Raw genomic sequence first — 23837 nt, forward strand, 5'->3', positions numbered from 1 at the left:
GAGACTCACCAAACCAAATTGCACTGGAGAGAGGAAGGACACCTTCCTTCATCCACCCCCCACCCCCGCCGGATTCCCACATACCCTGACCCCTTTCTCTGGATTTCGGAGCCCTTTCCAGAGTCCCGCTCATATGACCTCATTCGAAGTGCACTGTGGACGAGCTGCCATCTGCAGCTGCTACCACAGCAGCCAAGGGCTTTAGCTCCCGAGTACCTCCCTTCCTTTGGAACTTGGGGGCCCTCTACTCCCCACTTGCACACCACAGACCTTTGCTGAGGATTGTGGGGACCCTCACTCAGTTTGCAGCACGTTGTAGCCATCCCTGTCCTCTCAATACCTCCCTTGCAACTCAGCTTGTGAGCTCCTTTGGAGCAGCGTGGCCCACCTGGCTGCAACGGCAGAGACACAGCTGACAGTGAAACAACAGCTTCGATCTGACAGCCGGAAAGCTCTGTCAAAAGGGACCTCCCTCTTCACACCGTAGAGGCTGTAGGAGCCGCCAGGGTTTGGGAACCAGTGCTGGGGCCAAAATGACTCCACAGCTGTTTTCCTTCCTGGGGAGGGTTCTGGCTCGAGTGGGAATGGCTCAAGTCTCCTAAGGTTCTGAAAGCCCACTGTGTGCAGATTCACGGTACACAGAGAGGAGAAGGTGGAGTCCTGCCCTGGAGGTGGTCACAGCTCACGGATGAGCCAGGCAGGCAGGCAGGCAGGCAGGGCATGAGAACACCTGAGCTGCCTTCATGAGTGAGTGGTGTGGGGGCAGAGGAAGAGAAGCCGGTCTGCTCCCTCATGTGGTGCCCAGGGCAGGTTGTCCCCAGAGGAAACCCTTACGACGGTGAGGACTCTCACTGCTGTTTCCCAAGGGGTTCCGTCGGTGCGTGTCTTCCCCGGAGCGGTCAGGCCGTCTCTAAAGTACACTGGCCATGGGCATTGCCTCTCCTTGGAACTTCCCATGTGTTTCTCTTTTGTATGGAACAGTGATTTTTCTAGAGGGGTTCTGGGCCACAAGGTTGTTGGGTCATTTGCTAGCCTTCTGTCGTGAAGAACGCTTTCCTGGGCGTTGGGGTGGTTTGTTGTTCCAGCTCCCTTTCTTGGCTTCTTTTGGGAGCTGGTGCAACAAGAGGAGCTCAGCCTCTGCCTTCTGGCTGAGATGTCACCCTTCAAACAGCAATGCCTGCCTGGAGATAATGATGGCATTTGCCAAAAGGGCTTCGTTTGGCACATGATATCTTGAAAGGACGTACACCGTCCTTTCAGCTATCAAAGGCTAGTTCAAATGACATAAAAATGAGAACTCTCCAATGGAGTCTTACAGTAGGTGGAGAGTCCGAAAAAAACTCCTTCAGTCATCTCACTGAGAGTCATTGATTGGGGACACCAAGAATATAGGAAGGAATGCAGAAAGAAAAGATGAAATTGTGGTCAGGATCGGGGGGAGGGATGAACAGGGCCTGCTTGCCTTGAACCCAGGCTTTGTTGGCGGGTGGGGCATAAAGATCGAACGGGTCTGAAACTACAGAGTGGTGATGGTAACACCGTATCACCAGAGTTACACAACAGTGTCCCAAATTGCAACAATGATGAAAAAGTTTACTAATCCCAACTTAACCAACAAAAATAGACGAAACCATACAAAAAGTAAAACATCACCAGAAAGGTGGAAACAAACCAAATGCAAAGCAGCTCAGGGGAAAGGAACTCCATGTCCCCTGGGGGCAGACCGAGTTGCCGGCGTCCACGGTGAGCAGACAGGGATGGAGGCTGCAGAGCCGACCGCTCCCCTGGACATGGTGTTTCCGGCAAGGGCTCTGGGTCTCTGTCCAGAGCGGGGGCTCGTTCTTCCTGCAGGGGCGGGTGAGTCATCGTCGGCGTCTGGGTGTTGCGCGGGAGCCAGGGCAGGCTCTCCCTGCCGAGGCGGTGACTCCTCCTCTGCCTCGGGTTCTCCTGCCAAAGCCCGAGCAGGTACAGGTGCACGTGGAGGTGGAGGTTCTGGCTGAGGGGGTGGGACATCAGTGCCTGGGGCTGGGGGTCCTGCAGGCACGGAAATCCGATCTGCCCGGTGTGCTGGCCAGTACCCAGCTGGCCTGGTGTCTCTGCGAGGGCAAGGCTCGGTTCTCCATCTGCCCTCGGTGGATCCCTGGGTCCTGCACCTGGAGCCACCACCTCTGTAGGCACAGGTCTGGGAAGTGGAGCCTGGTTCCAGTTGGAGGCCAGTGCTAGAGCTGGGGGAGAAGCAAAGTTTGCCCACAGACCAGCCTTGGCATGTGCGTATCCCGGGACAGAAAGCTTCCAAGAGATTCCGAAAGAATACCCAGGGTTGGATGTCTTTTGGGACTGAAGTGTGCAAGATGGGGGTGGGGGTGTGAGGCCAGCGCTTGCTGCAGGCCCAGCAGCATCTTTCGGGGACTCGTCCCTGTGTAGCTCAGCACCCCCTCCCCACACACTCCCGTGCACCAGCCCCAGCGTCCTTACCTCTGTGCTCTGGCGTGCTGGGCTCCAGGTCCTCCTGCTGCCTCAGAGGCCGGGGTTCTCGGGACTCTGGGTCGGAGCCGGGTGTGCTGAGCTCCGTGGCAGCCTCAGACTGGGCCGCCGGGTGTATCCTGGGCGGTGTCTCGGCAGCAGGCCTTCCCCGCCTCCGCTTCGCCCCCGGTGGGGCTGATGCCTCCGTGGGCACGCTCACCTGGAGCCTGCACTGGGCCTCACGGGCGGGGGGTTGGTGCTCCGACCCCTCCCTCCGGGAGGTGGACGGGGTGTCCCCGTCCTCGGCCTCATCACGTGGGAAGCTCTGCAACGACAGTGACCGTCAGCCAGCCGTGCTGGGAGTTTTCCGAGCTGGGCCTGGCCAGTGGAGCCGCTGCTTCTGCCTGCTCGAACTTCTCTTCCCAGAAGGGTCAGAGACGTGTGTCTGCTCAGATCCCCACCCGGGAGGAAAGAGACCCACCTGAGGGTGTGAGGTCAGCCTGGGCGGCCGGCCCTGCCCGCACTGTTCCCATCCCAGCCAGCCTGATCTCCCCTGGGGTGTGGACACAACTTGTCCGCAGGCTTCTGACCCCACATCCGCCTGGACTTCCTTGAGGGAGACACACCCCGAGAAACCCGCATCCACACACACAGGCAAAGGACCCGGTGTTTCCGGGTGGCATGGGAGAGGTGGCCTGGCCCGGCCTGGGGCTCCCCGTGTTACCTTTCTGTTTCTCCGGGCAGAGGGCCAGAGGCCTCTCGGGGGTGCCCTGAGCCAACGTCGACAGGGTGCCCACGCACACTGCCTGTGAGCTCTCCTGAGGCCCCGGCCTCTGGGCAGGGGCAAACAGCAGAACATCCTGGCAGCAAGAGATCTGGCTGGGGGCTCCTCTCCGCTCTGGAGGCCTGGATACCCGGGTTGCGGGTTCTGTTGGGTTCTGTTGCCGGCAGGTGACATCATTTCCTGGGGTTCGTGCTGAGGTCCCTTCCCCAAAACTTCCCAAGGGAATCTCTGGGTTTCTGACTGCTCGACCACCCCCCTTAGGCCATGTGCAGGCACATTGACAGCCACACAGCCCAGCCCACAGCCCTGGGGAGGCCTGGGTGCAGCCAGGGCCTGAGCTCCGAGGACCCCGCTGCTCTCAGACCAGCCTCCTTCTTCTCATAAGTGGTGTGGCCCTGGACAAGCATATGCCCCTCAGGGTTTCCCCAGTCTCTCCATCTGCAGAGTGGGGGTCATTCTCCCATCTGTTTCCTAGGTCTGTCGGCCTACGAGCAGCTCCATGCCTCTCCACCTGGGGCCGATATCACGTGGAGCTTGTGCGCTGAGACTTCAGAAAGAAAGACTCCATCCAGGGCTGACACAGCACAGAATGGGGCAGAACGAGGCCTGGATGCGCCGTGGTACCCAGGAAAAGGCACTGCCCCTCCTGACTGTTTTGAGACCCCACATCCAAGTTGGAGGCCCGAAAGGAAGACTCGAAGGTCTCCCTCTCTTATAGAAAAGAGTAGCCAACTTTCTGGTCCTCTGTTTCCATTGAGATTCTGTTCAAGTGTCCCAGCTCGGCTTCTGCGGGTGGCTGAGCTTCTAATGGCTCCCTGCGTTCTTGTCTTTTCCTCTCCAAACCTTCCGTCCTTTTCCCCCTTCTGGGGTGGATGGGCGCTGTCATTGCTTCTACCTTCGAGACAGATTGATGAAAAGTCTGGACCATCGACTCCTTTCCTCTCTTTGGTTCCGTGTCTCTCTCTGGCTGTGTCCCTCTCTTTTCCTTTCTCGATTCAGTCTGTGTCTTCCTCTTTCTCTCTCGTGTGTGGATGGATGGATGCTAGGAATGCACATGTATATGATTAGATGAGGGTTATGTTTTAGGGACGGGTTAGAGGGAGAGAAAGGCTTTAGGTCGGAGTTGGTCATGGGGGAAGGGTCAAGGGTGGTGGTGGTGTTTCTTGGAATCTGAGTGCTGTGCATTCTTCGTCTCTTTCCATATGAACCCCTTCTCAGATACACCACTTGCAAGGAGTCTCTCATGTTCCGTTTCCTATCTTTTGCATCTGTGAATGCTTAGCTTCTCTGTTGTGAAGAGGTTCCATTGGATGGAAACCCATTGGTGTACTTCGTTTCCCTCTTTCCCTTACTTGAAGAGACGCATTTCTACCTCCGCCCAGCAAATGGCAAGGAGACTCTGATGTTAAGGAGCCTTTGACCTACGCTTCTTTCTAGCTATCTCATGACATCAGTCTTTAGGGTGAGGTTTTTCCCCGATATTGAGGTGGTGTGAGATCAAAACCAATAGCGTTCTTCAGATGTAGCTGTCTGGTTTTCCCATGGCCATTTATTGAAGAGGCTTTCTTGTTCCCATTTGGATATTCTCCCCTTCTGTGTCAGAGATGAGTTGACCATGGATGCCGGGGTTTGTTTCTGGACCCTCAACTTTATTCCATCGATCTGGATCTGTGTGTGTTGTTGTATTCCCAATAGCATACTGTCCTGCTGCTGCCGCTGCGGCTAAGTCACTTCAGTCGTGTCTGACTCTGCGCGACCCCATGGCCTGCAGCCTACCAGGCTCCTCCGTCCAGGGCATTTTCCAGGCAAGAGTACTGGCGTGGGTCGCCATCGCCTTCTCCGATACGCTCCTGAGGATCCTAGTTTGGTCGTCTAATTTCCTTTCACACAACCTTGGATGTCCGTATCGGGGCTTTTTCGTCGGATTGTATTGACAATTTAGGCTCTTTTCTGTTTCCGTAACCCCTTTTGCAATTCTTTGTTCGGTGCGACAATGCATTGGCATTTTGGGAGGAATAGCATCCAAGCTGTGGATTGCCTTGTGGGGCTGTGACATCATTTTCCCAATAGGAATTCTTTCAAGCCCTGAGCACAGCTTCTCTTTCCAGTGATTGGTGTGGGCTTGATCTTCCTTCTTCCATCTCTCGCCGTTTTGTGAGAACAGGTCCTTCCTTCCCTTCTGGGTTAGATGGACTCGTGGGTATCACTTCAGTGAATGGCATTGTCAGTGGGGGTGATAATTCCCTTCTCATTGGAAGACTTTGCTGTGAGTATTAGAAATGCAAGTGATTTCTCTTCCCCTTCCTCCCTGTCCATCTCTCAGAGCCACCGGGAAACAGAGGCCTCATCCAGGGTCACACAGGCCTGAGGGAGTGCAACTAGACTGTTGTTTCTTCAGGCCCTCCGTGCTGGACATCATCCGGGATACTCTGTGTGTGTCTTCCTCAGTCTGGTGTCCCTTCAGACCTTTCCCTAGTTTTCACAGGCTTGTTGTGTTGGTGTTCTTTGTCTGTTTGGAGACACATCCTTGAGAAGCTTTGTGTTTCCACTCATTCGTCTCGCGATGTATGACCTGTCTTTTGCTTTTGTAATGAGGTCTTTCCCACAGTAGATATCTTTGATTTTGCAAAGTCCACTGTATTCTCTGGGTTGTTTTGTGGACTGCCTTTTAGTTTTGTGTGTGAAGACTCAAAGCACGTGTCCGGTTTCTGCTCATTGTTCTTCTAGATTTGTGACAAGTTTTCATGGAAACTTTGTCTAGGGATAACTGGAAGTGAACTCGGTGTAAGGTGTCAAGTCTCCATCTCCATTCATGTCATGCTCTACAGTTTCCAATTCCCTGTTCCTGAGTGGTTTTGGAGACCTTGTGGGAAGTTTGGTTGCATGGGAGTTTGCATTTCCACCTTGAGTAGATTCCCACTGTTCTGCCCTCAGGGACACTGTCAAGGGGGAGTGAGGAGCAGCCTGCACTTCCAGCAGTGACCACACGGTGGGGCGAGTGCTGCTCTCCCCTCTGGGAGCCCCAGGCCACAGGCATCCCAGTGAGGAGCCAGCTCTGTGCTCGGCTGAAAGGAGTTAGACTCTCAGGAGCCTCTGAGCCCTTGCCTTTGGATCACCCAGGGTGGGCATTTACTGTGACAGAAAAAAATTGCCCTGAATTCCATGGACGGAAGAGCCTGGCTGTGTAGAGTTCGTGAGTTGCCGTGAATCAGACACAACTGAGGACACAAAAACTCAATAGACTAAAACACTTTTGGGGGGTGGGGGGAGTGAAAGGGGGTGATGTGGGGTTTTTTTGTCGTATATAATAGCCAAGGGAAATCTAGTTTAAACCTAAATTCACATAGATGGGAAAGGTATAGCTCTCCGTCACCCTATTAAAAAAAAAAAAAAACTACTTAACTTTTCTGAAAGTTTATTTAGTAGCTTCCTTGAGCAGTTCATTGTGAAGCATTTTTTTTTTTTTTCTGTGACATCGGCCTCATTAAAAAGTACGGTTTGCCTTTACTGGATAATTTTGTTCATTCGTTTGTTAGGGAATCTTGGTAATATTTGAGTTTCCTGGGGAGCATGGTCACATGACCTGGCCCTGGCCAATCGGTGCGTTCCACCTCCCTGGCCACTGTGATTGGCTCCGGACTGGGGCAGTGCCCAATCGGGGCCCAGGGCCGGGCCTCACGTTGGAAGCCAGGGGAAGACGAGCTCTCGTCCTGCTGGGGTAGGGGAAGGGGTGGGGCCGGGGGAGGTCAGGCTCCAGCAGTGGGAGGGGCTTGAGGTCCGCCTGCGGCAGTTGGTGACCTTCCTGCTCCCCTCAGGGCAGAGCCGCCGGCCTGAGAATGAGGGCGCTGCTGAGCCCAGGGGCTGGGATGGCCCGTTGCTGCTGTGGTCCCAGAGCTCCACCCGAGACCTGACGGAGGCCGTCTGCCCGTGAGTCCTCTCCCGCTTGTCTGTCAGCTTGTTTGAACCATGCTGGGTTTTCTGCCCAGCCGGCTAAGGGGAGTCCCTGGAAATGCAAGGGTGTGGGTTTTGGCAGACTTCAGGGAAGACATGCCAGATGAGCCTGGGAGACTCCAGCTTAATCTGGATTCAGGAGATATCTCTTCGGGCCAGCTAGTAATTGTAGGATAAGCCTAATGAGTCTTCACAGGATGAAGAGAGTAACGTGCCAAGGTAGCAATCGATGTCCTCATTCGAGAGGATGATGAAGCTGGTGCTCAGAGAAGGGGGGAACTTGGCCACAGCAAGGAGGTGTGCACCCAGACGGAACCCCCAGATCCGGCCATTTGAGCTCAGGGAGGCCACTGGTGTGGCTTGTCCCTGTGGCAGGGGCCGAGGCACGCAGCCCACCCTGATTCCTGCGGGGGCCTGACTTGGGAAGTGCCATCTGGTAGCTTTGAGACTCACCAAACCAAATTGCACTGGAGAGAGGAAGGACACCTTCCTTCATCCACCCCCCACCCCCGCCGGATTCCCACATACCCTGACCCCTTTCTCTGGATTTCGGAGCCCTTTCCAGAGTCCCGCTCATATGACCTCATTCGAAGTGCACTGTGGACGAGCTGCCATCTGCAGCTGCTACCACAGCAGCCAAGGGCTTTAGCTCCCGAGTACCTCCCTTCCTTTGGAACTTGGGGGCCCTCTACTCCCCACTTGCACACCACAGACCTTTGCTGAGGATTGTGGGGACCCTCACTCAGTTTGCAGCACGTTGTAGCCATCCCTGTCCTCTCAATACCTCCCTTGCAACTCAGCTTGTGAGCTCCTTTGGAGCAGCGTGGCCCACCTGGCTGCAACGGCAGAGACACAGCTGACAGTGAAACAACAGCTTCGATCTGACAGCCGGAAAGCTCTGTCAAAAGGGACCTCCCTCTTCACACCGTAGAGGCTGTAGGAGCCGCCAGGGTTTGGGAACCAGTGCTGGGGCCAAAATGACTCCACAGCTGTTTTCCTTCCTGGGGAGGGTTCTGGCTCGAGTGGGAATGGCTCAAGTCTCCTAAGGTTCTGAAAGCCCACTGTGTGCAGATTCACGGTACACAGAGAGGAGAAGGTGGAGTCCTGCCCTGGAGGTGGTCACAGCTCACGGATGAGCCAGGCAGGCAGGCAGGCAGGCAGGGCATGAGAACACCTGAGCTGCCTTCATGAGTGAGTGGTGTGGGGGCAGAGGAAGAGAAGCCGGTCTGCTCCCTCATGTGGTGCCCAGGGCAGGTTGTCCCCAGAGGAAACCCTTACGACGGTGAGGACTCTCACTGCTGTTTCCCAAGGGGTTCCGTCGGTGCGTGTCTTCCCCGGAGCGGTCAGGCCGTCTCTAAAGTACACTGGCCATGGGCATTGCCTCTCCTTGGAACTTCCCATGTGTTTCTCTTTTGTATGGAACAGTGATTTTTCTAGAGGGGTTCTGGGCCACAAGGTTGTTGGGTCATTTGCTAGCCTTCTGTCGTGAAGAACGCTTTCCTGGGCGTTGGGGTGGTTTGTTGTTCCAGCTCCCTTTCTTGGCTTCTTTTGGGAGCTGGTGCAACAAGAGGAGCTCAGCCTCTGCCTTCTGGCTGAGATGTCACCCTTCAAACAGCAATGCCTGCCTGGAGATAATGATGGCATTTGCCAAAAGGGCTTCGTTTGGCACATGATATCTTGAAAGGACGTACACCGTCCTTTCAGCTATCAAAGGCTAGTTCAAATGACATAAAAATGAGAACTCTCCAATGGAGTCTTACAGTAGGTGGAGAGTCCGAAAAAAACTCCTTCAGTCATCTCACTGAGAGTCATTGATTGGGGACACCAAGAATATAGGAAGGAATGCAGAAAGAAAAGATGAAATTGTGGTCAGGATCGGGGGGAGGGATGAACAGGGCCTGCTTGCCTTGAACCCAGGCTTTGTTGGCGGGTGGGGCATAAAGATCGAACGGGTCTGAAACTACAGAGTGGTGATGGTAACACCGTATCACCAGAGTTACACAACAGTGTCCCAAATTGCAACAATGATGAAAAAGTTTACTAATCCCAACTTAACCAACAAAAATAGACGAAACCATACAAAAAGTAAAACATCACCAGAAAGGTGGAAACAAACCAAATGCAAAGCAGCTCAGGGGAAAGGAACTCCATGTCCCCTGGGGGCAGACCGAGTTGCCGGCGTCCACGGTGAGCAGACAGGGATGGAGGCTGCAGAGCCGACCGCTCCCCTGGACATGGTGTTTCCGGCAAGGGCTCTGGGTCTCTGTCCAGAGCGGGGGCTCGTTCTTCCTGCAGGGGCGGGTGAGTCATCGTCGGCGTCTGGGTGTTGCGCGGGAGCCAGGGCAGGCTCTCCCTGCCGAGGCGGTGACTCCTCCTCTGCCTCGGGTTCTCCTGCCAAAGCCCGAGCAGGTACAGGTGCACGTGGAGGTGGAGGTTCTGGCTGAGGGGGTGGGACATCAGTGCCTGGGGCTGGGGGTCCTGCAGGCACGGAAATCCGATCTGCCCGGTGTGCTGGCCAGTACCCAGCTGGCCTGGTGTCTCTGCGAGGGCAAGGCTCGGTTCTCCATCTGCCCTCGGTGGATCCCTGGGTCCTGCACCTGGAGCCACCACCTCTGTAGGCACAGGTCTGGGAAGTGGAGCCTGGTTCCAGTTGGAGGCCAGTGCTAGAGCTGGGGGAGAAGCAAAGTTTGCCCACAGACCAGCCTTGGCATGTGCGTATCCCGGGACAGAAAGCTTCCAAGAGATTCCGAAAGAATACCCAGGGTTGGATGTCTTTTGGGACTGAAGTGTGCAAGATGGGGGTGGGGGTGTGAGGCCAGCGCTTGCTGCAGGCCCAGCAGCATCTTTCGGGGACTCGTCCCTGTGTAGCTCAGCACCCCCTCCCCACACACTCCCGTGCACCAGCCCCAGCGTCCTTACCTCTGTGCTCTGGCGTGCTGGGCTCCAGGTCCTCCTGCTGCCTCAGAGGCCGGGGTTCTCGGGACTCTGGGTCGGAGCCGGGTGTGCTGAGCTCCGTGGCAGCCTCAGACTGGGCCGCCGGGTGTATCCTGGGCGGTGTCTCGGCAGCAGGCCTTCCCCGCCTCCGCTTCGCCCCCGGTGGGGCTGATGCCTCCGTGGGCACGCTCACCTGGAGCCTGCACTGGGCCTCACGGGCGGGGGGTTGGTGCTCCGACCCCTCCCTCCGGGAGGTGGACGGGGTGTCCCCGTCCTCGGCCTCATCACGTGGGAAGCTCTGCAACGACAGTGACCGTCAGCCAGCCGTGCTGGGAGTTTTCCGAGCTGGGCCTGGCCAGTGGAGCCGCTGCTTCTGCCTGCTCGAACTTCTCTTCCCAGAAGGGTCAGAGACGTGTGTCTGCTCAGATCCCCACCCGGGAGGAAAGAGACCCACCTGAGGGTGTGAGGTCAGCCTGGGCGGCCGGCCCTGCCCGCACTGTTCCCATCCCAGCCAGCCTGATCTCCCCTGGGGTGTGGACACAACTTGTCCGCAGGCTTCTGACCCCACATCCGCCTGGGCTTCCTTGAGGGAGACACACCCCGAGAAACCCGCATCCACACACACAGGCAAAGGACCCGGTGTTTCCGGGTGGCATGGGAGAGGTGGCCTGGCCCGGCCTGGGGCTCCCCGTGTTACCTTTCTGTTTCTCCGGGCAGAGGGCCAGAGGCCTCTCGGGGGTGCCCTGAGCCAACGTCGACAGGGTGCCCACGCACACTGCCTGTGAGCTCTCCTGAGGCCCCGGCCTCTGGGCAGGGGCAAACAGCAGAACATCCTGGCAGCAAGAGATCTGGCTGAGGGCTCCTCTCCGCTCTGGAGGCCTGGATACCCGGGTTGCGGGTTCTGTTGGGTTCTGTTGCCGGCAGGTGACATCATTTCCTGGGGTTCGTGCTGAGGTCCCTTCCCCAAAACTTCCCAAGGGAATCTCTGGGTTTCTGACTGCTCGACCACCCCCCTTAGGCCATGTGCAGGCACATTGACAGCCACACAGCCCAGCCCACAGCCCTGGGGAGGCCTGGGTGCAGCCAGGGCCTGAGCTCCGAGGACCCCGCTGCTCTCAGACCAGGCTCCTTCTTCTCATAAGTGGTGTGGCCCTGGACAAGCATATGCCCCTCAGGGTTTCCCCAGTCTCTCCATCTGCAGAGTGGGGGTCATTCTCCCATCTGTTTCCTAGGTCTGTCGGCCTACGAGCAGCTCCATGCCTCTCCACCTGGGGCCGATATCACGTGGAGCTTGTGCGCTGAGACTTCAGAAAGAAAGACTCCATCCAGGGCTGACACAGCACAGAATGGGGCAGAACGAGGCCTGGATGCGCCGTGGTACCCAGGAAAAGGCACTGCCCCTCCTGACTGTTTTGAGACCCCACATCCAAGTTGGAGGCCCGAAAGGAAGACTCGAAGGTCTCCCTCTCTTATAGAAAAGAGTAGCCAACTTTCTGGTCCTCTGTTTCCATTGAGATTCTGTTCAAGTGTCCCAGCTCGGCTTCTGCGGGTGGCTGAGCTTCTAATGGCTCCCTGCGTTCTTGTCTTTTCCTCTCCAAACCTTCCGTCCTTTTCCCCCTTCTGGGGTGGATGGGCGCTGTCATTGCTTCTACCTTCGAGACAGATTGATGAAAAGTCTGGACCATCGACTCCTTTCCTCTCTTTGGTTCCGTGTCTCTCTCTGGCTGTGTCCCTCTCTTTTCCTTTCTCGATTCAGTCTGTGTCTTCCTCTTTCTCTCTCGTGTGTGGATGGATGGATGCTAGGAATGCACATGTATATGATTAGATGAGGGTTATGTTTTAGGGATGGGTTAGAGGGAGAGAAAGGCTTTAGGTCGGAGTTGGTCATGGGGGAAGGGTCAAGGGTGGTGGTGGTGTTTCTTGGAATCTGAGTGCTGTGCATTCTTCGTCTCTTTCCATATGAACCCCTTCTCAGATACACCACTTGCAAGGAGTCTCTCATGTTCCGTTTCCTATCTTTTGCATCTGTGAATGCTTAGCTTCTCTGTTGTGAAGAGGTTCCATTGGATGGAAACCCATTGGTGTACTTCGTTTCCCTCTTTCCCTTACTTGAAGAGACGCATTTCTACCTCCGCCCAGCAAATGGCAAGGAGACTCTGATGTTAAGGAGCCTTTGACCTACGCTTCTTTCTAGCTATCTCATGACATCAGTCTTTAGGGTGAGGTTTTTCCCCGATATTGAGGTGGTGTGAGATCAAAACCAATAGCGTTCTTCAGATGTAGCTGTCTGGTTTTCCCATGGCCATTTATTGAAGAGGCTTTCTTGTTCCCATTTGGATATTCTCCCCTTCTGTGTCAGAGATGAGTTGACCATGGATGCCGGGGTTTGTTTCTGGACCCTCAACTTTATTCCATCGATCTGGATCTGTGTGTGTTGTTGTATTCCCAATAGCATACTGTCCTGCTGCTGCCGCTGTGGCTAAGTCACTTCAGTCGTGTCTGACTCTGTGCGACCCCATGGCCTGCAGCCTACCAGGCTCCTCTGTCCAGGGCATTTTCCAGGCAAGAGTACTGGCGTGGGTCGCCATCGCCTTCTCCGATACGCTCCTGAGGATCCTAGTTTGGTCGTCTAATTTCCTTTCACACAACCTTGGATGTCCGTATCGGGGCTTTTTCGTCGGATTGTATTGACAATTTAGGCTCTTTTCTGTTTCCGTAACCCCTTTTGCAATTCTTTGTTCGGTGCGACAATGCATTGGCATTTTGGGAGGAATAGCATCCAAGCTGTGGATTGCCTTGTGGGGCTGTGACATCATTTTCCCAATAGGAATTCTTTCAAGCCCTGAGCACAGCTTCTCTTTCCAGTGATTGGTGTGGGCTTGATCTTCCTTCTTCCATCTCTCGCCGTTTTGTGAGAACAGGTCCTTCCTTCCCTTCTGGGTTAGATGGACTCGTGGGTATCACTTCAGTGAATGGCATTGTCAGTGGGGGTGATAATTCCCTTCTCATTGGAAGACTTTGCTGTGAGTATTAGAAATGCAAGTGATTTCTCTTCCCCTTCCTCCCTGTCCATCTCTCAGAGCCACCGGGAAACAGAGGCCTCATCCAGGGTCACACAGGCCTGAGGGAGTGCAACTAGACTGTTGTTTCTTCAGGCCCTCCGTGCTGGACATCATCCGGGATACTCTGTGTGTGTCTTCCTCAGTCTGGTGTCCCTTCAGACCTTTCCCTAGTTTTCACAGGCTTGTTGTGTTGGTGTTCTTTGTCTGTTTGGAGACACATCCTTGAGAAGCTTTGTGTTTCCACTCATTCGTCTCGCGATGTATGACCTGTCTTTTGCTTTTGTAATGAGGTCTTTCCCACAGTAGATATCTTTGATTTTGCAAAGTCCACTGTATTCTCTGGGTTGTTTTGTGGACTGCCTTTTAGTTTTGTGTGTGAAGACTCAAAGCACGTGTCCGGTTTCTGCTCATTGTTCTTCTAGATTTGTGACAAGTTTTCATGGAAACTTTGTCTAGGGATAACTGGAAGTGAACTCGGTGTAAGGTGTCAAGTCTCCATCTCCATTCATGTCATGCCCTGCAGTTTCCAATTCCCTGTTCCTGAGTGGTTTTGGAGACCTTGTGGGAAGTTTGGTTGCATGGGAGTTTGCATTTCCACCTTGAGTAGATTCCCACTGTTCTGCCCTCAGGGACACTGTCAAGGGGGAGTGAGGAGCAGCCTGCACTTCCAGCAGTGACCACACGGTGGGGCGAGTGCTGCTCTCCCCTCTGGGAGCCCCAGGCCACAGGCATCCCAGTGAGGAGCCAGCTCTGTGCTCGGCTGAAAGGAGTTAGACTCTCAGGAGCCTCTGAGCCCTTGCCTTTGGATCACCCAGGGTGGGCATTTACTGTGACAGAAAAAAATTGCCCTGAATTCCATGGACGGAAGAGCCTGGCTGTGTAGAGTTCGTGAGTTGCCGTGAATCAGACACAACTGAGGACACAAAAACTCAATAGACTAAAACACTTTTGGGGGGTGGGGGGAGTGAAAGGGGGTGATGTGGGGTTTTTTTGTCGTATATAATAGCCAAGGGAAATCTAGTTTAAACCTAAATTCACATAGATGGGAAAGGTATAGCTCTCCGTCACCCTATTTAAAAAAAAAAAAAAACTACTTAACTTTTCTGAAAGTTTATTTAGTAGCTTCCTTGAGCAGTTCATTGTGAAGCATTTTTTTTTTTTTTCTGTGACATCGGCCTCGTTAAAAAGTACGGTTTGCCTTTACTGGATAATTTTGTTCATTGGTTTGTTAGGGAATCTTGGTAATATTTGAGTTTCCTGGGGAGCATGGTCACATGACCTGGCCCTGGCCAATCGGTGCGTTCCACCTCCCTGGCCACTGTGATTGGCTCCGGACTGGGGCAGTGCCCAATCGGGGCCCAGGGCCGGGCCTCACGTTGGAAGCCAGGGGAAGACGAGCTCTCGTCCTGCTGGGGTAGGGGAAGGGGTGGGGCCGGGGGAGGTCAGGCTCCAGCAGTGGGAGGGGCTTGAGGTCCGCCTGCGGCAGTTGGTGACCTTCCTGCTCCCCTCAGGGCAGAGCCGCCGGCCTGAGAATGAGGGCGCTGCTGAGCCCAGGGGCTGGGATGGCCCGTTGCTGCTGTGGTCCCAGAGCTCCACCCGAGACCTGACGGAGGCCGTCTGCCCGTGAGTCCTCTCCCGCTTGTCTGTCAGCTTGTTTGAACCATGCTGGGTTTTCTGCCCAGCCGGCTAAGGGGAGTCCCTGGAAATGCAAGGGTGTGGGTTTTGGCAGACTTCAGGGAAGACATGCCAGATGAGCCTGGGAGACTCCAGCTTAATCTGGATTCAGGAGATATCTCTTCGGGCCAGCTAGTAATTGTAGGATAAGCCTAATGAGTCTTCACAGGATGAAGAGAGTAACGTGCCAAGGTAGCAATCGATGTCCTCATTCGAGAGGATGATGAAGCTGGTGCTCAGAGAAGGGGGGAACTTGGCCACAGCAAGGAGGTGTGCACCCAGACGGAACCCCCAGATCCGGCCATTTGAGCTCAGGGAGGCCACTGGTGTGGCTTGTCCCTGTGGCAGGGGCCGAGGCACGCAGCCCACCCTGATTCCTGCGGGGGCCTGACTTGGGAAGTGCCATCTGGTAGCTTTGAGACTCACCAAACCAAATTGCACTGGAGAGAGGAAGGACACCTTCCTTCATCCACCCCCCACCCCCGCCGGATTCCCACATACCCTGACCCCTTTCTCTGGATTTCGGAGCCATTTCCAGAGTCCCGCTCATATGACCTCATTCGAAGTGCACTGTGGACGAGCTGCCATCTGCAGCTGCTACCACAGCAGCCAAGGGCTTTATCTCCCGAGTACCTCCCTTCCTTTGGAACTTGGGGGCCCTCTACTCCCCACTTGCACACCACAGACCTTTGCTGAGGATTGTGGGGACCCTCACTCAGTTTGCAGCACGTTGTAGCCATCCCTGTCCTCTCAATACCTCCCTTGCAACTCAGCTTGTGAGCTCCTTTGGAGCAGCGTGGCCCACCTGGCTGCAACGGCAGAGACACAGCTGACAGTGAAACAACAGCTTCGATCTGACAGCCGGAAAGCTCTGTCAAAAGGGACCTCCCTCTTCACACCGTAGAGGCTGTAGGAGCCGCCAGGGTTTGGGAACCAGTGCTGGGGCCAAAATGACTCCACAGCTGTTTTCCTTCCTGGGGAGGGTTCTGGCTCGAGTGGGAATGGCTCAAGTCTCCTAAGGTTCTGAAAGCCCACTGTGTGCAGATTCACGGTACACAGAGAGGAGAAGGTGGAGTCCTGCCCTGGAGGTGGTCACAGCTCACGGATGAGCCAGGCAGGCAGGCAGGCAGGCAGGGCATGAGAACACCTGAGCTGCCTTCATGAGTGAGTGGTGTGGGGGCAGAGGAAGAGAAGCCGGTCTGCTCCCTCATGTGGTGCCCAGGGCAGGTTGTCCCCAGAGGAAACCCTTACGACGGTGAGGACTCTCACTGCTGTTTCCCAAGGGGTTCCGTCGGTGCGTGTCTTCCCCGGAGCGGTCAGGCCGTCTCTAAAGTACACTGGCCATGGGCATTGCCTCTCCTTGGAACTTCCCATGTGTTTCTCTTTTGTATGGAACAGTGATTTTTCTAGAGGGGTTCTGGGCCACAAGGTTGTTGGGTCATTTGCTAGCCTTCTGTCGTGAAGAACGCTTTCCTGGGCGTTGGGGTGGTTTGTTGTTCCAGCTCCCTTTCTTGGCTTCTTTTGGGAGCTGGTGCAACAAGAGGAGCTCAGCCTCTGCCTTCTGGCTGAGATGTCACCCTTCAAACAGCAATGCCTGCCTGGAGATAATGATGGCATTTGCCAAAAGGGCTTCGTTTGGCACATGATATCTTGAAAGGACGTACACCGTCCTTTCAGCTATCAAAGGCTAGTTCAAATGACATAAAAATGAGAACTCTCCAATGGAGTCTTACAGTAGGTGGAGAGTCCGAAAAAAACTCCTTCAGTCATCTCACTGAGAGTCATTGATTGGGGACACCAAGAATATAGGAAGGAATGCAGAAAGAAAAGATGAAATTGTGGTCAGGATCGGGGGGAGGGATGAACAGGGCCTGCTTGCCTTGAACCCAGGCTTTGTTGGCGGGTGGGGCATAAAGATCGAACGGGTCTGAAACTACAGAGTGGTGATGGTAACACCGTATCACCAGAGTTACACAACAGTGTCCCAAATTGCAACAATGATGAAAAAGTTTACTAATCCCAACTTAACCAACAAAAATAGACGAAACCATACAAAAAGTAAAACATCACCAGAAAGGTGGAAACAAACCAAATGCAAAGCAGCTCAGGGGAAAGGAACTCCATGTCCCCTGGGGGCAGACCGAGTTGCCGGCGTCCACGGTGAGCAGACAGGGATGGAGGCTGCAGAGCCGACCGCTCCCCTGGACATGGTGTTTCCGGCAAGGGCTCTGGGTCTCTGTCCAGAGCGGGGGCTCGTTCTTCCTGCAGGGGCGGGTGAGTCATCGTCGGCGTCTGGGTGTTGCGCGGGAGCCAGGGCAGGCTCTCCCTGCCGAGGCGGTGACTCCTCCTCTGCCTCGGGTTCTCCTGCCAAAGCCCGAGCAGGTACAGGTGCACGTGGAGGTGGAGGTTCTGGCTGAGGGGGTGGGACATCAGTGCCTGGGGCTGGGGGTCCTGCAGGCACGGAAATCCGATCTGCCCGGTGTGCTGGCCAGTACCCAGCTGGCCTGGTGTCTCTGCGAGGGCAAGGCTCGGTTCTCCATCTGCCCTCGGTGGATCCCTGGGTCCTGCACCTGGAGCCACCACCTCTGTAGGCACAGGTCTGGGAAGTGGAGCCTGTTTCCAGTTGGAGGCCAGTGCTAGAGCTGGGGGAGAAGCAAAGTTTGCCCACAGACCAGCCTTGGCATGTGCGTATCCCGGGACAGAAAGCTTCCAAGAGATTCCGAAAGAATACCCAGGGTTGGATGTCTTTTGGGACTGAAGTGTGCAAGATGGGGGTGGGGGTGTGAGGCCAGCGCTTGCTGCAGGCCCAGCAGCATCTTTCGGGGACTCGTCCCTGTGTAGCTCAGCACCCCCTCCCCACACACTCCCGTGCACCAGCCCCAGCGTCCTTACCTCTGTGCTCTGGCGTGCTGGGCTCCAGGTCCTCCTGCTGCCTCAGAGGCCGGGGTTCTCGGGACTCTGGGTCGGAGCCGGGTGTGCTGAGCTCCGTGGCAGCCTCAGACTGGGCCGCCGGGTGTATCCTGGGCGGTGTCTCGGCAGCAGGCCTTCCCCGCCTCCGCTTCGCCCCCGGTGGGGCTGATGCCTCCGTGGGCACGCTCACCTGGAGCCTGCACTGGGCCTCACGGGCGGGGGGTTGGTGCTCCGACCCCTCCCTCCGGGAGGTGGACGGGGTGTCCCCGTCCTCGGCCTCATCACGTGGGAAGCTCTGCAACGACAGTGACCGTCAGCCAGCCGTGCTGGGAGTTTTCCGAGCTGGGCCTGGCCAGTGGAGCCGCTGCTTCTGCCTGCTCGAACTTCTCTTCCCAGAAGGGTCAGAGACGTGTGTCTGCTCAGATCCCCACCCGGGAGGAAAGAGACCCACCTGAGGGTGTGAGGTCAGCCTGGGCGGCCGGCCCTGCCCGCACTGTTCCCATCCCAGCCAGCCTGATCTCCCCTGGGGTGTGGACACAACTTGTCCGCAGGCTTCTGACCCCACATCCGCCTGGGCTTCCTTGAGGGAGACACACCCCGAGAAACCCGCATCCACACACACAGGCAAAGGACCCGGTGTTTCCGGGTGGCATGGGAGAGGTGGCCTGGCCCGGCCTGGGGCTCCCCGTGTTACCTTTCTGTTTCTCCGGGCAGAGGGCCAGAGGCCTCTCGGGGGTGCCCTGAGCCAACGTCGACAGGGTGCCACGCACACTGCCTGTGAGGTCTCCTGAGGCCCCGGCCTCTGGGCAGGGGCAAACAGCAGAACATCCTGGCAGCAAGAGATCTGGCTGGGGGCTCCTCTCCGCTCTGGAGGCCTGGATACCCGGGTTGCGGGTTCTGTTGGGTTCTGTTGCCGGCAGGTGACATCATTTCCTGGGGTTCGTGCTGAGGTCCCTTCCCCAAAACTTCCCAAGGGAATCTCTGGGTTTCTGACTGCTCGACCACCCCCCTTAGGCCATGTGCAGGCACAGTGACAGCCACACAGCCCAGCCCACAGCCCTGGGGAGGCCTGGGTGCAGCCAGGGCCTGAGCTCCGAGGACCCCGCTGCTCTCAGACCAGCCTCCTTCTTCTCATAAGTGGTGTGGCCCTGGACAAGCATATGCCCCTCAGGGTTTCCCCAGTCTCTCCATCTGCAGAGTGGGGGTCATTCTCCCATCTGTTTCCTAGGTCTGTCGGCCTACGAGCAGCTCCATGCCTCTCCACCTGGGGCCGATATCACGTGGAGCTTGTGCGCTGAGACTTCAGAAAGAAAGACTCCATCCAGGGCTGACACAGCACAGAATGGGGCAGAACGAGGCCTGGATGCGCCGTGGTACCCAGGAAAAGGCACTGCCCCTCCTGACTGTTTTGAGACCCCACATCCAAGTTGGAGGCCCGAAAGGAAGACTCGAAGGTCTCCCTCTCTTATAGAAAAGAGTAGCCAACTTTCTGGTCCTCTGTTTCCATTGAGATTCTGTTCAAGTGTCCCAGCTCGGCTTCTGCGGGTGGCTGAGCTTCTAATGGCTCCCTGCGTTCTTGTCTTTTCCTCTCCAAACCTTCCGTCCTTTTCCCCCTTCTGGGGTGGATGGGCGCTGTCATTGCTTCTACCTTCGAGACAGATTGATGAAAAGTCTGGACCATCGACTCCTTTCCTCTCTTTGGTTCCGTGTCTCTCTCTGGCTGTGTCCCTCTCTTTTCCTTTCTCGATTCAGTCTGTGTCTTCCTCTTTCTCTCTCGTGTGTGGATGGATGGATGCTAGGAATGCACATGTATATGATTAGATGAGGGTTATGTTTTAGGGATGGGTTAGAGGGAGAGAAAGGCTTTAGGTCGGAGTTGGTCATGGGGGAAGGGTCAAGGGTGGTGGTGGTGTTTCTTGGAATCTGAGTGCTGTGCATTCTTCGTCTCTTTCCATATGAACCCCTTCTCAGATACACCACTTGCAAGGAGTCTCTCATGTTCCGTTTCCTATCTTTTGCATCTGTGAATGCTTAGCTTCTCTGTTGTGAAGAGGTTCCATTGGATGGAAACCCATTGGTGTACTTCGTTTCCCTCTTTCCCTTACTTGAAGAGACGCATTTCTACCTCCGCCCAGCAAATGGCAAGGAGACTCTGATGTTAAGGAGCCTTTGACCTACGCTTCTTTCTAGCTATCTCATGACATCAGTCTTTAGGGTGAGGTTTTTCCCCGATATTGAGGTGGTGTGAGATCAAAACCAATAGCGTTCTTCAGATGTAGCTGTCTGGTTTTCCCATGGCCATTTATTGAAGAGGCTTTCTTGTTCCCATTTGGATATTCTCCCCTTCTGTGTCAGAGATGAGTTGACCATGGATGCCGGGGTTTGTTTCTGGACCCTCAACTTTATTCCATCGATCTGGATCTGTGTGTGTTGTTGTATTCCCAATAGCATACTGTCCTGCTGCTGCCGCTGCGGCTAAGTCACTTCAGTCGTGTCTGACTCTGCGCGACCCCATGGCCTGCAGCCTACCAGGCTCCTCCGTCCAGGGCATTTTCCAGGCAAGAGTACTGGCGTGGGTCGCCATCGCCTTCTCCGATACGCTCCTGAGGATCCTAGTTTGGTCGTCTAATTTCCTTTCACACAACCTTGGATGTCCGTATCGGGGCTTTTTCGTCGGATTGTATTGACAATTTAGGCTCTTTTCTGTTTCCGTAACCCCTTTTGCAATTCTTTGTTCGGTGCGACAATGCATTGGCATTTTGGGAGGAATAGCATCCAAGCTGTGGATTGCCTTGTGGGGCTGTGACATCATTTTCCCAATAGGAATTCTTTCAAGCCCTGAGCACAGCTTCTCTTTCCAGTGATTGGTGTGGGCTTGATCTTCCTTCTTCCATCTCTCGCCGTTTTGTGAGAACAGGTCCTTCCTTCCCTTCTGGGTTAGATGGACTCGTGGGTATCACTTCAGTGAATGGCATTGTCAGTGGGGGTGATAATTCCCTTCTCATTGGAAGACTTTGCTGTGAGTATTAGAAATGCAAGTGATTTCTCTTCCCCTTCCTCCCTGTCCATCTCTCAGAGCCACCGGGAAACAGAGGCCTCATCCAGGGTCACACAGGCCTGAGGGAGTGCAACTAGACTGTTGTTTCTTCAGGCCCTCCGTGCTGGACATCATCCGGGATACTCTGTGTGTGTCTTCCTCAGTCTGCTGTCCCTTCAGACCTTTCCCTAGTTTTCACAGGCTTGTTGTGTTGGTGTTCTTTGTCTGTTTGGAGACACATCCTTGAGAAGCTTTGTGTTTCCACTCATTCGTCTCGCGATGTATGACCTGTCTTTTGCTTTTGTAATGAGGTCTTTCCCACAGTAGATATCTTTGATTTTGCAAAGTCCACTGTATTCTCTGGGTTGTTTTGTGGACTGCCTTTTAGTTTTGTGTGTGAAGACTCAAAGCACGTGTCCGGTTTCTGCTCATTGTTCTTCTAGATTTGTGACAAGTTTTCATGGAAACTTTGTCTAGGGATAACTGGAAGTGAACTCGGTGTAAGGTGTCAAGTCTCCATCTCCATTCATGTCATGCCCTGCAGTTTCCAATTCCCTGTTCCTGAGTGGTTTTGGAGACCTTGTGGGAAGTTTGGTTGCATGGGAGTTTGCATTTCCACCTTGAGTAGATTCCCACTGTTCTGCCCTCAGGGACACTGTCAAGGGGGAGTGAGGAGCAGCCTGCACTTCCAGCAGTGACCACACGGTGGGGCGAGTGCTGCTCTCCCCTCTGGGAGCCCCAGGCCACAGGCATCCCAGTGAGGAGCCAGCTCTGTGCTCGGCTGAAAGGAGTTAGACTCTCAGGAGCCTCTGAGCCCTTGCCTTTGGATCACCCAGGGTGGGCATTTACTGTGACAGAAAAAAATTGCCCTGAATTCCATGGACGGAAGAGCCTGGCTGTGTAGAGTTCGTGAGTTGCCGTGAATCAGACACAACTGAGGACACAAAAACTCAATAGACTAAAACACTTTTGGGGGGTGGGGGGAGTGAAAGGGGGTGATGTGGGGTTTTTTTGTCGTATATAATAGCCAAGGGAAATCTAGTTTAAACCTAAATTCACATAGATGGGAAAGGTATAGCTCTCCGTCACCCTATTAAAAAAAAAAAAAAAACTACTTAACTTTTCTGAAAGTTTATTTAGTAGCTTCCTTGAGCAGTTCATTGTGAAGCTTTTTTTTTTTTTTTCTGTGACATCGGCCTCATTAAAAAGTACGGTTTGCCTTTACTGGATAATTTTGTTCATTGGTTTGTTAGGGAATCTTGGTAATATTTGAGTTTCCTGGGGAGCATGGTCACATGACCTGGCCCTGGCCAATCGGTGCGTTCCACCTCCCTGGCCACTGTGATTGGCTCCGGACTGGGGCAGTGCCCAATCGGGGGCCAGGGCCGGGCCTCACGTTGGAAGCCAGGGGAAGACGAGCTCTCGTCCTGCTGGGGTAGGGGAAGGGGTGGGGCCGGGGGAGGTCAGGCTCCAGCAGTGGGAGGGGCTTGAGGTCCGCCTGCGGCAGTTGGTGACCTTCCTGCTCCCCTCAGGGCAGAGCCGCCGGCCTGAGAATGAGGGCGCTGCTGAGCCCAGGGGCTGGGATGGCCCGTTGCTGCTGTGGTCCCAGAGCTCCACCCGAGACCTGACGGAGGCCGTCTGCCCGTGAGTCCTCTCCCGCTTGTCTGTCAGCTTGTTTGAACCATGCTGGGTTTTCTGCCCAGCCGGCTAAGGGGAGTCCCTGGAAATGCAAGGGTGTGGGTTTTGGCAGACTTCAGGGAAGACATGCCAGATGAGCCTGGGAGACTCCAGCTTAATCTGGATTCAGGAGATATCTCTTCGGGCCAGCTAGTAATTGTAGGATAAGCCTAATGAGTCTTCACAGGATGAAGAGAGTAACGTGCCAAGGTAGCAATCGATGTCCTCATTCGAGAGGATGATGAAGCTGGTGCTCAGAGAAGGGGGGAACTTGGCCACAGCAAGGAGGTGTGCACCCAGACGGAACCCCCAGATCCGGCCATTTGAGCTCAGGGAGGCCACTGGTGTGGCTTGTCCCTGTGGCAGGGGCCGAGGCACGCAGCCCACCCTGATTCCTGCGGGGGCCTGACTTGGGAAGTGCCATCTGGTAGCTTTGAGACTCACCAAACCAAATTGCACTGGAGAGAGGAAGGACACCTTCCTTCATCCACCCCCCACCCCCGCCGGATTCCCACATACCCTGACCCCTTTCTCTGGATTTCGGAGCCCTTTCCAGAGTCCCGCTCATATGACCTCATTCGAAGTGCACTGTGGACGAGCTGCCATCTGCAGCTGCTACCACAGCAGCCAAGGGCTTTAGCTCCCGAGTACCTCCCTTCCTTTGGAACTTGGGGGCCCTCTACTCCCCACTTGCACACCACAGACCTTTGCTGAGGATTGTGGGGACCCTCACTCAGTTTGCAGCACGTTGTAGCCATCCCTGTCCTCTCAATACCTCCCTTGCAACTCAGCTTGTGAGCTCCTTTGGAGCAGCGTGGCCCACCTGGCTGCAACGGCAGAGACACAGCTGACAGTGAAACAACAGCTTCGATCTGACAGCCGGAAAGCTCTGTCAAAAGGGACCTCCCTCTTCACACCGTAGAGGCTGTAGGAGCCTCCAGGGTTTGGGAACCAGTGCTGGGGCCAAAATGACTCCACAGCTGTTTTCCTTCCTGGGGAGGGTTCTGGCTCGAGTGGGAATGGCTCAAGTCTCCTAAGGTTCTGAAAGCCCACTGTGTGCAGATTCACGGTACACAGAGAGGAGAAGGTGGAGTCCTGCCCTGGAGGTGGTCACAGCTCACGGATGAGCCAGGCAGGCAGGCAGGCAGGCAGGGCATGAGAACACCTGAGCTGCCTTCATGAGTGAGTGGTGTGGGGGCAGAGGAAGAGAAGCCGGTCTGCTCCCTCATGTGGTGCCCAGGGCAGGTTGTCCCCAGAGGAAACCCTTACGACGGTGAGGACTCTCACTGCTGTTTCCCAAGGGGTTCCGTCGGTGCGTGTCTTCCCCGGAGCGGTCAGGCCGTCT

General features: G+C 55.2%; 2 protein-coding genes and 1 long non-coding RNA gene across 3 annotated transcripts in view; 1 reads left to right on the top strand and 2 right to left on the bottom strand.

Moving 5' to 3' along the window:
- The window catches only part of LOC145529708 (uncharacterized), a 221810-nt gene that overhangs the window by 54137 nt on the left and 143836 nt on the right, over positions 1-23837 (top strand). Inside the window, exons 9-11 of the long non-coding RNA XR_014071297.1 lie at positions 7063-7174; positions 14706-14817; positions 22348-22459. This is a non-coding gene — a long non-coding RNA (uncharacterized LOC145529708). The remainder of the gene's footprint in view (positions 1-7062; positions 7175-14705; positions 14818-22347; positions 22460-23837) is intronic.
- On the bottom strand, positions 1575-3387 carry LOC145529633 (uncharacterized). The gene is made up of 3 exons (XM_081550228.1): positions 3188-3387; positions 2476-2788; positions 1575-2225 (listed from the first exon to the last, which is right to left on the bottom strand). Exons 1-3 carry the CDS (start codon positions 3320-3322, stop codon positions 1597-1599), a joined length of 1077 nt encoding a protein of 358 aa, XP_081406354.1. The 5' UTR covers positions 3323-3387; the 3' UTR covers positions 1575-1596.
- Positions 9215-14278, bottom strand: LOC145529562 (uncharacterized). Its single transcript, XM_081550145.1, has 3 exons — positions 10830-14278; positions 10118-10430; positions 9215-9867 (listed from the first exon to the last, which is right to left on the bottom strand). Exons 1-3 carry the CDS (start codon positions 11064-11066, stop codon positions 9239-9241), a joined length of 1179 nt encoding a protein of 392 aa, XP_081406271.1. The 5' UTR covers positions 11067-14278; the 3' UTR covers positions 9215-9238.

This window comes from Giraffa tippelskirchi, chromosome 12, assembly GCF_054371585.1.
Source record: "Giraffa tippelskirchi isolate mGirTip1 chromosome 12, T2T-mGirTip1v1.2.pri, whole genome shotgun sequence".
In the NCBI taxonomy this organism is placed as follows: Eukaryota; Metazoa; Chordata; class Mammalia; order Artiodactyla; family Giraffidae; genus Giraffa; species Giraffa tippelskirchi.

What these genes read in the sequence shown, in the direction of transcription:
- LOC145529633 (XM_081550228.1), bottom strand. Translation starts at nt 3,322, where the DNA reads ATGTTCTGCTGTTTGCCCCTGCCCAGAGGCCGGGGCCTCAGGAGAGCT. An exon ending in CTGCCCGGAGAAACAGAAAG is followed by an intron (nt 2,789 to 3,187) that starts GTAACACGGGGA and finishes CTGTCGTTGCAG; the next exon opens with AGCTTCCCACGTGATGAGGC. An exon ending in CAGCACGCCAGAGCACAGAG is followed by an intron (nt 2,226 to 2,475) that starts GTAAGGACGCTG and finishes CTTCTCCCCCAG; the next exon opens with CTCTAGCACTGGCCTCCAAC.
- LOC145529562 (XM_081550145.1), bottom strand. Translation starts at nt 11,066, where the DNA reads ATGATGTCACCTGCCGGCAACAGAACCCAACAGAACCCGCAACCCGGG. An exon ending in CTGCCCGGAGAAACAGAAAG is followed by an intron (nt 10,431 to 10,829) that starts GTAACACGGGGA and finishes CTGTCGTTGCAG; the next exon opens with AGCTTCCCACGTGATGAGGC. An exon ending in CAGCACGCCAGAGCACAGAG is followed by an intron (nt 9,868 to 10,117) that starts GTAAGGACGCTG and finishes CTTCTCCCCCAG; the next exon opens with CTCTAGCACTGGCCTCCAAC.